Source organism: Salmo salar, chromosome 26 (genome assembly GCF_965601325.2).
Source record: "Salmo salar chromosome 26, fSalSal1, whole genome shotgun sequence".
NCBI lineage: Eukaryota > Metazoa > Chordata > Actinopteri > Salmoniformes > Salmonidae > Salmo > Salmo salar.
In genome coordinates, this window is record NC_138316.1 from 47,456,963 (window position 1) to 47,472,500 (window position 15,538).

Here is a 15,538-nt window from a genome sequence, read left to right on the forward strand (position 1 = left end):
CAGCTAGTTAGTACTGCACAGCTCTGAAACACCATGTAGTTATAGTAACAGCTAGTTAGTACTGAACAGCTCTGAAACACCGTAGACTACATCCCAAATGGCACCCTATTCCCTATATAGTGCACTACGTTAGACCAGGGTCTATGGGGAATAGGGTTCCATTTGGGACACATATATAGTAACAGTTAGACAGTACTGAGCAGACCTGGCAGGCTAAGGCTGTCTGGGTGAGAGGCTAGAAAAACACCTCTCAAACCACCTTTGCATCCCGAATGGCACCCTATTCCCTATTGAGCGCACTACTTTTGACCAGGGCTAATAGGGAGCCATTTGGGACACATATTGGTTACCACCAAAATAAAGGAAACACCAACATAAAGTGTCTTAATAGGGTGTTGATGGTGGTGGCAAACACTGTCTCAGGCAGCGCTCCAGAATCTCCAATAAGTGTTCACTTGAGTTTGGCTCTGGTCAGAAGTAGTGGAATAGAATATATGGAATAGGGTGCTATTTAGGACACACCCATCCTCTCCTCTCTGTGCCATGTGTTGCAAGGGTTTTATCAGGTAAACCAGCAATATATTAATGAATACAACCATCTCGGTTAACCCAGAACTAAAGTCTCACGTAATTGGTCAGCTGCTCGTCTCATTTCTGGGTCCATAGCTGAGGGGATTAAGAGATGCTAGAACGAGGAGCTCCACCCTCTCTCAACAAATTATGGGCCGAAAGTCCCCTTCCGAAATTTGAAAGATGCTAACACGTGCGAAATCGTGATTTGTCCAAATAACCAGTGATGAAAAACCCAAACACAGGAACTACTGCTGCTCGTTAGCCCACGCATTCCCATTCCTTCCCCACAGATTCTAAAAGGTACCAGTTATGTTTACGTAGCTCTGTTGAAGAGAGATTATAAATCCAAAAACAATCAACTACTGCTAATTAATGAAGGAAGATATTATCATTACAGCCCAGTACTGCACATATTAAATAATTATCTATGCAAATTAAAAAGCCTATTCAACTTTATCTAATAAATGGAGAGTAAAAGAGTTCAGTTTCCTCTGAATATGAACGTGATTAAACGATCTGATGTCTGACTAAATAAAGAGAACACATGCTACGGTTGTCATGGGCTCTGGTCAAAAGTAGTGTACTACATAGTGGATAGGGTTCCATTTGGGCCTCAAACCAATACATCCAGAGAGTGTACACAGTCAGAATACTAATGAGATGACATGTTAGAATAGAACTGACAGTCAGAATACTAATGAGATGACATGTTAGAATAGAACTGACAGTCAGAATACTAATGAGATGACATGTTAGAATAGAACTGACAGTCAGAATACTAATGAGATGACATGTTAGAATAGAACTGACAGTCAGAATACTAATGAGATGACATGTTAGAATAGAACTGACAGTCAGAATACTAATGAGATGACATGTTAGAATAGAACTGACAGTCAGAATACTAATGAGATGACATGTTAGAATAGAACTGGCAGTCAGAATACTAATGAGATGACATATTAGAATAGAACTGACAGTCAGAATACTAATGAGATGACATGTTAGAATAGAACTGGCAGTCAGAATACTAATGAGATGACATATTAGAATAGAACTGACAGTCAGAATACTAATGAGATGACACGTTAGAATAGAACTGACAGTCAGAATACTAATGAGATGGATGACACGTTAGAATAGAACTGGCAGTCAGAATACTAATGAGATGACACGTTAGAATAGAACTGGCAGTCAGAATACTAATGAGATGACATGTTAGAATAGAACTGGCAGTCAGAATACTAATGAGATGACACGTTAGAATAGAACTGGCAGTCAGAATACTAATGAGATGGATGACACGTTAGAATAGAACTGGCAGTCAGAATACTAATGAGATGACACGTTAGAATAGAACTGGCAGTCAGAATACTAATGAGATGACATGTTAGAATAGAACTGGCAGTCAGAATACTAATGAGATGACATGTTAGAATAGAACTGGCAGTCAGAATACTAATGAGATGACACGTTAGAATAGAACTGGCAGTCAGAATACTAATGAGATGGATGACATGTTAGAATAGAACTGACAGTCAGAATACTAATGAGATGACACGTTAGAATAGAACTGGCAGTCAGAATACTAATGAGATGGATGACACGTTAGAATAGAACTGACAGTCAGAATACTAATGAGATGACACGTTAGAATAGAACTAGCAGTCAGAATACTAATGAGATGACACGTTAGAATAGAACTGGCAGTCAGAATACTAATGAGATGACACGTTAGAATAGAACTGGCAGTCAGAATACTAATGAGATGACACGTTAGAATAGAACTGGCAGTCAGAATACTAATGAGATGACACGTTAGAATAGAACTGGCAGTCAGAATACTAACGAGATGGATGACATGTTAGAATAGAACTGGCAGTCAGAATACTAATGAGATGACATGTTAGAATAGAACTGGCAGTCAGAATACTAATGAGATGACATGTTAGAATAGAACTGGCAGTCAGAATACTAATGAGATGACATGTTAGAATAGAACTGGCAGTCAAAATACTGTCCTCAGGCTGTTGATGAGATATTATGTAACACATCCAGCAGACTTTTTACAGCTCTGACCCATCACATTACAGCCTCTCTCTCTCCCTCCCAGGGTAGATTATGTGTCTGTTTGGCGGCTGGCAGATGATAAGTGACTCCCTGTCACCTTTGACCCCCACACCCCAAGTATCACTTTACTACATCTAGTCAGTCATTACTGAGTGTGTGTATGTACAGTTGAAGTCAGAAGTTTACATACACCTTAGCCAAATACATTTAAACTCAGTTTTCACAATTCTTGACATTTAATCCGAGTAAAAATTCCCTGTCTTAGGTCAGTTAGGATCACCATTTTATTTTAAGAATGTGAAATGTCAATATAATAGTAGAGAGAATGATTTATTTCAGCTTTTATGTCTTTCATCACATTCCCAGTGGGTCAGAAGTTTACATACACTCAATTAGTATTTGGTGGCATTGCCTTTAAATTGTTTAACTTGGGTCAAACATTTTAGAAAGCCTTGCACAAGCTTCCCACAATAAGTTGGGTGAATTTTGTCCCATTCCTCCTGACAGAGCTGGTGTAACTGAGTCAGGTTTGTAGGCCTCCTTGCTCACGCACGCTTTTTCAGTTCTGCCCACAAATTTTCTATGGGATTGAGGTCAGGGCTTTGTGATGGCCACTCCAATACCTTGACTTTGTTTTCCTTAAGCCATTTTACCACAACTTTGGAAGTATGCTTGGGGTCATTGTCCATTTGGAAGACCCATTTGCGACCAAGCTTTATCTTCCTGACTGATGTCTTGAGATGTTGCTTCAATATATCAAGATAATTGTCCTACCTCATGATGCCATCTATTTTGTGAAGTGCACCAGTCCCTCCTGCAGCCCCCCCACAACATGATGCTGCCACCCCCGTGCTTCACGGTTGGGATGGTGTTCTTCGGCTTGCAAGTCTCCCCCTTGTTCCTTCAAACATAACGATGGTCATTATGGCCAAACAGTTCTATTTTTGTTTCATTAGACCAGAGGACATTTCTCTAAAAAGTACGGTCTTTGTCCCCATGTGCAGTTGCAAACCGTAGTCTGTCTTTTTTATGGCGGTTTTAGAGCAATGGCTTCTTCCTTGCTGAGCGGCCTTTCAGGTTATGTCGATATAGGACTCGTTAAACTGTGGATATAGATACTTTTGTACCTGTTTCCTCCAGCATCTTCACAAGGTCCTTTGCTGTTGTTCTGGGATTGATTTGTGCTTTTCGCACTAAAGTACGTTCATCTCTAGGAGACAGAATGCGTCTCCTTCCTGAGCGGTATGACGGCTGCGTGGTCCCATGGTGTTTATACTTGCGTACTATTGTTTGTACAGATGAACGTGGTACCTTCAGGCATTTGGAAATTGCTCCCAAGGATGAACCAGACTTGTGGAGGTCTATAGGACTTGGGAAAATCAAAAGAAATCAGCCATGATGTCAAGCAAAGAGTCACTGAGTTTGAAGGTAGGCCTTGAAATACATCCACAGGTACACCTCCAATTGACTCAAATGATGTCAATTAGCCTATCAGAAGCTTCTAAAGCCATGACATCATTTTCTGGAATTTTCCAAGCTGTTTAAAGGCACAGTCAACTTAGTGTATGTAAACTTCTGACCCACTGGAATTGTTATACAGTGAATTATAAGTGAAATAATCTGTCTGTAAAAATTGTTTGAAAAATGACTCATGCACAAAGTAGATGTCCTAACTGATTTGCCAAAACTATAGTTTGTTAACAAGAAATTTGTGGAGTGATTGAAAAACAAGTTAATGACTCCAACATAAGTGTATGTAAACTTCCGACTTCAACTGTATGTATGTATCTGTGCACATGCGTGTGTATGTGTGCTACTGACCGTGTGTGTGTGCAATTCACCGCTTCCTCACATGTTATTATCGGTGTGTGTGTGTTTGTGCATGTGTGTGTGCATGTGTGTGACCATGTGTCTGTGTGCGTGCCTCTGTGTGTGTGCCCGTATGTTACCTGGGAATTGTTACTCGATGTCTCCATCTTCTCCTGTGACTTGTCCCTGGCGAGCTTCGCTGCTTCCTTCACTTCCTGGAACTTCTCAGCAAACTGAAACAAGATGAGAAAAATAAACAAAGAAAAAGATTGATTAATACAAGTTCAAATGAAAATATAAAAACACATCACTGGATACAAGCGATGTGTGTGTCGCTTAATGATGATGTAATCACATGTCCCAAATGGAACCTGATCAAAAGTAGTGCAACATTGGCCCTATAGGCCTTAGTCAAAAGTAGTGCACCATTGGCCCTATAGGCCTTAGTCAAAAGTAGTGCACTATAGAGGGAATCGGGTGCCATTTGGGATGTAACCATGGTGTAGGTGAGGTGAGTTACTCTGACATGATGAGCTCAGGGACAGAGAGACAAACTAGACTATCTAATATTTATTCATTGTAAGATATGTGAAGGATAAAATCCCATGAGATAATTAATCATCTCATATCCAAGGTGGTTCCCAAACAACAACAATAACAAATACTGGACCAAAGAAACACACAGACAGGTACAATACAAACACAGCGGTAGTGACGGAACGTCTTTATGTTGCCGGTAGTGACGGAATGGCATTATGTTGCCGGTAGTGACGGAACGTCTTTATGTTGCCGGTAGTGACGGAATGGCTTTATGTTGCCGGTAGTGACGGAACGTCTTTATGTTGCCGGTAGTGACGGAATGGCATTATGTTGCCGGTAGTGACGGAACGTCTTTATGTTGCCGGTAGTGACGGAACGTCTTTCTGTTGCCGGTAGTGACGGAACGTCTTTCTGTTGCCGGTAGTGACGGAACGTCTTTATGTTGCCGGTAGTGACGGAATGGCATTATGTTGCCGGTAGTGACGGAACGTCTTTATGTTGCCGGTAGTGACGGAACGTCTTTATGTTGCCGGTAGTGACGGAACGTCTTTATGTTGCCGGTAGTGACGGAACGGCTTTATGTTGCCGGTAGTGACGGAACGTCTTTATGTTGCCGGTAGTGACGGAATGGCTTTATGTTGCCGGTAGTGACGGAACGTCTTTATGTTGCCGGTAGTGACGGAACGGCTTTATGTTGCCGGTAGTGACGGAACGTCTTTATGTTGCCGGTAGTAACGGAACGTCTTTATGTTGCCGGTAGTGACGGAACGTCTTTATGTTGCCGGTAGTGACGGAACGGCTTTGTGTTGCCCGTAGTGACGGAACGTCTTTATGTTGCCGGTAGTGACGGAACGTCTTTATGTTGCCGGTAGTGACGGAACGTCTTTATGTTGCCGGTAGTGACGGAACGTCTTTATGTTGCCGGTAGTGACGGAATGGCTTTGTGTTGCCGGTAGTGACGGAACGTCTTTATGTTGCCGGTAGTAACGGAACGTCTTTATGTTGCCGGTAGTGACGGAATGGCATTATGTTGCCGGTAGTGACGGAACGTCTTTATGTTGCCGGTAGTAACGGAACGTCTTTATGTTGCCGGTAGTGACGGAATGGCATTATGTTGCCGGTAGTGACGGAACGGCTTTACGGTAGTGACGGAACGGCTTTATGTTGCCGGTAGTGACGGAATAGCTTTGTCTTTTAAAAATTGTAACAGAAAATCAATCAATCAATCAGTACCTTGGCCAGCTGCTGCTCGGAGGCGAACCCCAGTCCGAACACTGTGTTGGCTCTGCTGTCAGCCCATTGGCCAAACTTCTGGGAGGTCTTGGTGAAGGTCATGTTGGGGGTGATGGTGCTGTTGATGATCACCTGAAGGGAGACAGGAAATGACACGTTAGTAGGAGATGTGGTGGTGCCCCTGGAGCAGCTTGAGGGGGTTAGTGCCTTGCTGGGCCACTGGGACATGGAAAAGGGTCAAAGCACAAACAGTTTGGGAAACCTCAGTGGGCCACAGTTTTGCACCTGGGGTGTAATAATCATCAGTCCAAACACTAAAACAAGAGTTTCTATTGGACAAATTCAGGTAGATCCCTACCTATTTCATTCCATTGACAAAACTTTTTGCAACAGAATAAGCCCCTGAAGTCCTTTGGTTTTCGCCAGACATAATGGGACCCATCTCGCCCAAAAAGTTGACTCCAGTTTGTCAAAAAGCACCTGGATGATCATCAAGACTCTTGGAAGAATGTTCTACGGACATATGAGTTAAAAGTATAACTTTTTGGATGACATGGGTCCAATTATGCCTGGCGAAAACCAAACACTGCATTCCCCAGAACCTCATACCAACGGTCAAGCATGGTGGTGGTAGTGTGATGGTTTGGAGATGCTTTGCTGCCTCAGGACCTAAGCAACCTGCCTTAATAGAAGGAACCGTGAATTCTGCTCTGTATCAGATCATTTTCCAGGAGAGTGTCAGACCATCTGTCTGTGAGCTGAAGCACAGCTGGGCCACGCAGCAAGACAACGATCCAAAACATCAAGTCTACATGAAAATGGCTAAAAAGCAAAACACATTTGAAGTTTTGGAATGGCCTAGTCAAAGTCCAGACCTAATCCCAACTGAGATGTTGTGGCAGGACTTGAAACGAACAGTTCATGCTTGAAAACCCCAAAACGTCGCCGAGTTACAGCAGTTCTGCATGGAAGAGTGGGCCAAAAAACCCTCCACAGCGACGTGAGAGACTGATCAAGAAACTACAGGAAACGTTTGGTTGGAGTCATTGCAGCTGAAGGTGGCACCAGTTATTGAGTGTCCTTGGGGGCGATTACTTTTACACACTGGGGCATTGAGTGTTGCATAACTTTGTTCATCAAATAAATTAAATAAGTATGCAAATTGTTGTGTTATTTATTCACTCAGGTTCCCTTTATCTAATATTAGGTTTTGGTTGAAGATCTGACAACATTCCAGTATAAAGAAATATGCAAAAGTAGAGAAAATTAGAAAGGGGGGCCAATATTTTGTCACGGCACTGTATTATATTACTGTTGGTTCTGGCTGGGACTGGGCTGGCCAAGACACACATTATCCCACTGTGCAGAACAACATGGATCTGTGTGTATCAACCTCTGTGCTCTCCATGGAAAAGATGAGCAGAAGTGCTCCTATTGACAAATAGAAAATATAGTTTGTTTTTTTCTCAAGGCTTTCAGTTTCAGTTTCCTGTTTGTTGTTGTTGACACAAGCCACAACTTATTTTGTTCTCAGAACATCTAAAATAATCTTATTGTACAAGATTTAGAAGTGAAGCTAACCATTTAGCTTCTACAATACAACTCTGGCCAAAGATCAAGCCCTTATACAGCACCAGAAATTAAGTAAATGTGAAATAACTAAATTGTTTTTTTGAAGAAAAAATAAACTAAAATAAACCCCACTTCTGCTAACAGTCTCCTTCCCTTCTGAACTCCAGAGAAAGAAAGACAAAATATATTTCCATAATGACACAATGACAAGAGAAAGAGCTTGAGGCTTTATGTAATCTGAAGAGGAACAGAGTAATATCAGGACAATTAGATTGGTTTCCTTTGGAGTCTCTGCCGCACACACACACACCCTGCTTCCAACTATGTCCAGTATGCACGTATCCACACAGCCCACTGACCCCTATAATGGTCATCACGACTCCCAAGTCTGTATCCCAAAAGGCACCCTATTCCCTATATAGTGGCCTACTCTTGACCAGAGCCTATAGAACTCTGGTCTAAAGTAGTGCACAATGTAGGGAATAGGGAGTCATTTGGGACACAGACCTTCTCAGTTACAGTGTAGTCCAGCTGTTATACTAGTAGCTGTTTAACAGGCCTGTTTCTGTAGCATGATTACATTACATTTAGTTACAGTGTAGTCCAGCTGTTACACTAGTAGCTGTTTAACAGGCCTGTTACTGTAGCATGATTACATTACATTTAGTTACAGTGTAGTCCAGCTGTTATACTATAGCTGTTTAACAGGCCTGTTACTGTAGCATGATTACATTACATGTATTAATAGTCTAACGATAGACTGCCTCCTAAATGGTCCTAAGAGCCCTGGTCTAAAGTAGTGCACTATACAGGGAATAGGGTGCTATTTGGGACGTGGTCTGTAATAGACAGAGCCAGTGTTTCCGGGAGAGAAGTGAGTCACTGAGACTGTGATATGGTAAGGAGCGTGATTGATGAAACTGATATACAGTGAGGGAAAAAAGTATTTGATCCCCTGCTGATTTTGTACGTTTGCCCACTGACAAAGAAAGGATCAGTCTATAATTTTAATGGTAGGTTTATTTGAACAGTGAGAGACAGAATAACAACAAAAAAATCCAGAAAAACGCATGTCAAAAATGTTATAAATTGATTTGCATTTTAATGAGGGAAATAAGTATTTGACCCCCTCTTAATCAGAAAGATTTCTGGCTCCCAGGTGTCTTTTATACAGGTAACGAGCTGAGATTAGGAGCACACTCTTAAAGGGAGTGCTCCTAATCTCAGCTTGTTACCTGTATAAAAGACACCTGTCCACAGAAGCAATCAATCAATCAGATTCCAAACTCTCCACCATGGCCAAGACCAAAGAGCTCTCCAAGGATGTCAGGGACAAGATTGTAGACCAAGGCTGGAATGGGCTACAAGACCATCGCCAAGCAGCTTGGTGAGAAGGTGACAACAGATGGAAGAAATACAGAAGAACTGTCAATCTCCCTCGGCCTGGGGCTCCATGCAAGATCTCACCTCGTGGAGTTGCAATGATCATGAGAACGATGAGGAATCAGCCCAGAACTACACGGGAGGATCTTGTCAATGATCTCAAGGCAGCTGGGACCATAGTCACCAAGAAAACAATTGGTAACACACTACGCCCGTGAAGGACTGAAATCCTGCAGCGCCCGCAAGGTCCCTCTGCTCAAGAAAGCACATATACATGCCCGTCTGAAGTTTGCCAATGAACATCTGAATGATTCAGAGGACAACTGGGTGAAAGTGTTGTGGTCAGATGAGACCAAAATGGAGCTCTTTGGCATCAACTCAACTCGCAGTGTTTGGAGGAGGAGGAATGCTGCCTATGACCCCAAGAACACCATCCCCACCGTCAAACATGGAGGTGGAAACATTATGCTTTGGGGGTGTTTTCTGCTAAGGGGACAGGACAACTTCACCACATCAAAGGGACGATGGACGGGGCCATGTACCGTCAAATTTTGGGTGAGAACCTCCTTCCCTCAGCCAGGGCATTGAAAATGGGTCGTGGATGGGTATTCCAGCATGACAATGACCCAAAACACACGGCCAAGGCAACAAAGGAGTGGCTCAAGAAGAAGCACATTAAGGTCCTGGAGTGGCCTAGCCAGTCTCCAGACCTTAATCCCATAGAAAATCTGTGGAGGAGCTGAAGGTTCGAGTTGCCAAACGTCAGCCTCGAAACCTTAATGACTTGGAAAAGATCTGCAAAGAGGAGTGGGACAAAATCCCTCCTGAGATGTGTGCAAACCTGGTGACCAACTACAAGAAACGTCTGACCTCTGTGATTGCCAACAAGGGCTTTGCCACCAAGTACTAAGTCATGTTTTGCAGAGGGGTCAAATACTTATTTCCCTCATTAAAATGCAAATCAATTTATAACATTTTTGACATGTGTCTTTCTGGATTATAAACCTACCATTAAAATTATAGACTGATCTTTTCTTTGTCAGTGGGCAAATGTACAAAATCAGCAGGGGATCAAATACGTTTTCCCCTCACTGTAGATGTGAATAATCTACTGGTAAGGAGAAGGGCCCTAGGGTATGTATGACAACACAGAAACCTCCAGAGTTGTGGACTCGAGTCACATGACTTGGACTTGAGTCTGACTCGAGTCACACATTCGATGACTTGAGATTGGACTTGGAGACTCAAGACTCGGGACTCTACTTTGACTTGAGACTGATGACTTGAAATTCTGTGGCCAGGTTTTGTAACATTTTGTCACTCATTTTGTGGCACACAGTCTTGAGGATTACTCTCCACACAGCCAGAGACAGTAGCCGCTGCATTGCACATTGCAACATTTTTTTTTTAAACGTGCAACAGATTGACTAGTGAAATGCACAGTCGGCCCTCTGATTGGACCAGCAAACTGTCAACCAATACAGGTCAGGTGACCTAGCTCAGTGCTTCTCAAAGTGGGTCACGAGTATTTAACTGAACGGGAATTCTTATCCATATTTTAATTGTCTACAGATCCCCCCCCCCACCACACACACACACACACACACACACACACACACACACACACACACACACACACACACACACACACACACACACACACACACACACACACACACACACCTTAGCCTATTTGATCTGGTTTCCTACGGTATCGCACCATATTATTGTCTAAAAAAACAACTCATCTGTGTTTCAGAATCAACTAGTTGCGCGTCTTGACTGTTGACCAAGGACCAGTGATTGGCATTAGCTGCCCAAAGGTGGGCACAAATATCCAGATGACTCTCCAGATAGCCTATCCAGATGAGTCTCCAGATGAGTCTCCAGATAGCCTATCCAGATGAGTCTCCAGATAGCAGATCCAGATGAGTCTCCAGATGAGTCTTCAGATGAGTCTATCCAGATGAGTCTCCAGATGAGTCTCCAGATAGCCTATCCAGATGAGTCTCCAGATGAGTCTCCAGATAGCATATCCAGATGAGTCTCCAGATAGCCTATCCAGATGAGTCTCCAGATGAGTCTCCAGATAGCCTATCCAGATGAGTCTCCAGATAGCAGATCCAGATGAGTCTCCAGATGAGTCTCCAGATTGCCTATCCAGATGAGTCTCCAGATGAGTCTCCAGATAGCCTATCCAGATGAGTCTCCAGATGAGTCTCCAGATAGCAGATCCAGATGAGTCTCCAGATGAGTCTCCAGATAGCCTATCCAGATGAGTCTCCAGATGAGTCTCCAGATAGCAGATCCAGATGAGTCTCCAGATGAGTCTCCAGATAGCAGATCCAGATGAGTCTCCAGATAGCAGATCCAGATGAGTCTCCAGATGGGTCTCCAGATAGCAGATCCAGATGAGTCTCCAGATGAGTCTCCAGATAGCAGATCCAGATGAGTCTCCAGATAGCAGATCCAGATGAGTCTCCAGATGGGTCTCCAGATAGCCTATCCAGATGAGTCTCCAGATGGGTCTCCAGATAGCCTATCCAGATGAGTCTCCAGATGGGTCTCCAGATAGCAGATCCAGATAGCAGATCCAGATGAGTCTCCAGACAGCAGATCCAGATGAGTCTCCAGATAGCAGATCCAGATGAGTCTCCAGATAGCAGATCCAGATGAGTCTCCAGACAGCAGATCCAGATGAGTCTCCAGATAGCAGATCCAGATGAGTCTCCAGATGAGTCTCCAGACAGCAGATCCAGATGAGTCTCCAGATGAGTCTCCAGATAGCCTATCCAGATGAGTCTCCAGATGGGTCTCCAGATGGCCTATCCAGATGAGTCTCCAGACAGCAGATCCAGATGAGTCTCCAGATAGCAGATCCAGATGAGTCTCCAGATGAGTCTCCAGATAGCCTATCCAGATGAGTCTCCAGATGAGTCTCCAGATAGCCTATCCAGATGAGTCTCCAGATAGCAGATCCAGATGAGTCTCCAGATGAGTCTCCAGATGAGTCTCCAGATAGCCTATCCAGATGAGTCTCCAGATAGCAGATCCAGATGAGTCTCCAGATGAGTCTCCAGATAGCCTATCCAGATGAGTCTCCAGATGGGTCTCCAGATGGCCTATCCAGATGAGTCTCCAGATGAGTCTCCAGATAGCAGATCCAGATGAGTCTCCAGATAGCATATCCAGATTAGTCTCCAGATAGCAGATCCAGATAGCAGATCCAGATGAGTCTCCAGATAGCAGATCCAGATGAGTCTCCAGATAGCAGATCCAGATGAGTCTCCAGATAGCATATCCAGATAGCAGATCCAGATGAGTCTCCAGATGAGTCTCCAGAAAGCAGCTCGTTTCATTTTCTCCAATAGGCCTATGTTTAAATGACCCATATATAAAGAAAGTTATCCATACCTTTCATCTTCTCCAATAGGCCTACGTTTAAAGACAGTTATCCATACCATTTATCAATCCACTACAGACACATCTAGGCCAGAACGATAACGTTAGGCTACCCGGCTATTTCATTGATCATGTTCATATTTCAGACAGACCTAGTTTGGCTGGTTACTGTCTGAAGACAGCTGTAACATCACACTAACGTCACAGCTTCAATATTATAGGATGAAGATGTAACATTCTGGCCAATTTATTCTGGTATTTGTGAGGAAGAAAGGAAGAAAGGCAGGCAGGCAGGCAGGCAGGCAGACAGACAGGCAGACAGACAGGCAGACAGACAGGCAGACAGGCAGACAGGCAGGCAGGCAGGCAGGCAGGCAGGCAGACAGCAGGCAGGCAGGCAGACAGGCAGACAGGCAGACAGACAGGCAGACAGGCAGACAGGCAGGCAGGCAGGCAGGCAGGCAGACAGACAGGCAGACAGACAGGCAGACAGGCAGACAGGCAGACAGACAGGCAGACAGACAGGCAGACAGACAGGCAGACAGGCAGACAGACAGGCAGGCAGGCAGGCAGGCAGACAGGCAGGCAGGCAGACAGACAGGCAGACAGACAGGCAGGCAGACAGGCAGACAGGCAGACAGACAGGCAGACAGACAGACAGGCAGACAGGCAGGCAGACAGGCAGGCAGGCAGGCAGACAGACAGGCAGACAGACAGGCAGGCAGGCAGACAGACAGACAGGCAGGCAGGCAGACAGACAGGCAGACAGACAGGCAGGCAGACAGACAGACAGGCAGACAGACAGACAGGCAGGCAGGCAGGCAGGCAGACAGACAGGCAGGCAGACAGGCAGACAGGCAGACAGACAGACAGACAGGCAGACAGGCAGACAGACAGGCAGACAGACAGGCAGACAGGCAGACAGACAGGCAGGCAGGCAGACAGGCAGACAGGCAGACAGGCAGGCAGGCAGACAGACAGGCAGACAGACAGGCAGACAGGCAGACAGACAGGCAGGCAGACAGGCAGACAGGCAGACAGACAGGCAGACAGACAGGCAGACAGGCAGGCAGACAGGCAGGCAGGCAGGCAGACAGACAGGCAGACAGACAGGCAGGCAGGCAGACAGACAGACAGGCAGGCAGGCAGACAGACAGACAGGCAGACAGACAGGCAGGCAGGCAGACAGACAGACAGGCAGACAGACAGACAGGCAGGCAGGCAGGCAGACAGACAGGCAGACAGACAGGCAGACAGGCAGGCAGACAGACAGGCAGACAGGCAGACAGACAGGCAGGCCCTCCAAAGTGACAGGCAAGTTGCAGAGAGACCGTGCTTTCCTTGTCTTTCAATCTCCCTGCATACAGGTAAGGTAGGGCGTATTATCCTGTTGGACCCCAGAGAAGTGACATGATATCCCTAGTTGATATTGGCTGCTAACATGAATGACTTTCATCTCAAAATGTAGGAGGGTGTAAAAGGCAGTTTACATTGGTGTCTTGCAGTTTGAAAATGCGTCACTGTTTATGGCTGCAATGACAGGCTACATTTAGGCAGTGATTGTGCATGGGGGTTGCGAGCTTGGAACCACCCCTTTTCGGGGGTGAGGGTGGGTGGGTGGGTGGGGGGAGGGGTTGCAGGTCAAGAAGTTTGAGAACAACAGAGCTAGCGAACAGATTGCTGATTTACAGCTATAGGATCTGGTGCAGCACAAATGCCAACTGTAGGGAGAGATGATTGGCATAGTAAATACGCAGCTCCAAAAACTGTTTGGGGATCCAGAATATAAACTGTTTACCTTGAAGCTCAGCAGCAATGAGGCAACTAGCAACAATACTAGAACAGGCCGACTGGTCTTTCAGTATGAAATGTATATGAAGCTCCATTTGGAATTTGTTGAAATGTATTGTGACATAATCAAAATATGTTGTAGACAAAATAATGAAAATGTCTGTCTGGTAGCATCAATAAATAGACAAAGACGTGTAATTGAACAAGCTATTGTATGTGTAGTTTATTTGACTTGAAAAAACGTACGACTTGGACTCGACTGGCGACTCTGACCGTTCTAGTCGGGACTCGACTGGAGACTCTGACCGTTCTAGTCGGGACTCGACTGGAGACTCTGACCGTTCTAGTCGGGACTCGACTGGAGACTCTGACCGTTCTAGTCGGGACTCGACTGGAGACTCTGACCGTTCTAGTCGGGACTCGACTGGAGACTCTGACCGTTCTAGTCGGGACTCGACTGGAGACTCTGACCGTTCTAGTCGGGACTCGACTGGAGACTCTGACCGTTCTAGTCGGGACTCGACTGGAGACTCTGACCGTTCTAGTCGGGACTCGACTGGCGACTCTGACCGTTCTAGTCGGGACTCGACTGGAGACTCTGACCGTTCTAGTCGGGACTCGACTGGAGACTCTGACCGTTCTAGTCGGGACTCGACTGGAGACTCTGACCGTTCTAGTCGGGACTCGACTGGAGACTCTGACCGTTCTAGTCGGGACTCGACTGGAGACTCTGACCGTTCTAGTCGGGACTCGACTGGAGACTCTGACCGTTCTAGTCGGGACTCGACTGGAGACTCTGACCGTTCTAGTCGGGACTCGACTGGAGACTCTGACCGTTCTAGTCGGGACTCGACTGGAGACTCTGACCGTTCTAGTCGGGACTCGACTGGAGACTCTGACCGTTCTAGTCGGGACTCGACTGGCGACTCTGACCGTTCTAGTCGGGACTCGACTGGAGACTCTGACCGTTCTAGTCGGGACTCGACTGGAGACTCTGACCGTTCTAGTCGGGACTCGACTGGAGACTCTGACCGTTCTAGTCGGGACTCGACTGGAGACTCTGACCGTTCTAGTCGGGACTCGACTGGAGACTCTGACCGTTCTAGTCGGGACTCGACTGGAGACTCTGACCGTTCTAGTCGGGACTCGACTGGAGACTCTGACC

At 45.4% G+C, this 15,538-nt stretch overlaps 1 protein-coding gene across 4 annotated transcripts in view; it reads right to left on the reverse strand.

Annotated features, from left to right (window-relative positions):
- The window catches only part of LOC106561750 (homer protein homolog 2), a 108,939-nt gene that overhangs the window by 34,203 nt on the left and 59,198 nt on the right, over nt 1–15,538 (reverse strand). For all 4 annotated transcript variants that reach the window (XM_082969787.1, XM_082969786.1, XM_082969788.1 and 1 more), the window contains exons 3-4: nt 6,226–6,357; nt 4,593–4,685 (exon numbers count right to left, since the gene is read on the reverse strand). In XM_082969787.1, coding sequence (XP_082825913.1) covers nt 4,593–4,685; nt 6,226–6,357 — 225 coding nt within the window. The remainder of the gene's footprint in view (nt 1–4,592; nt 4,686–6,225; nt 6,358–15,538) is intronic.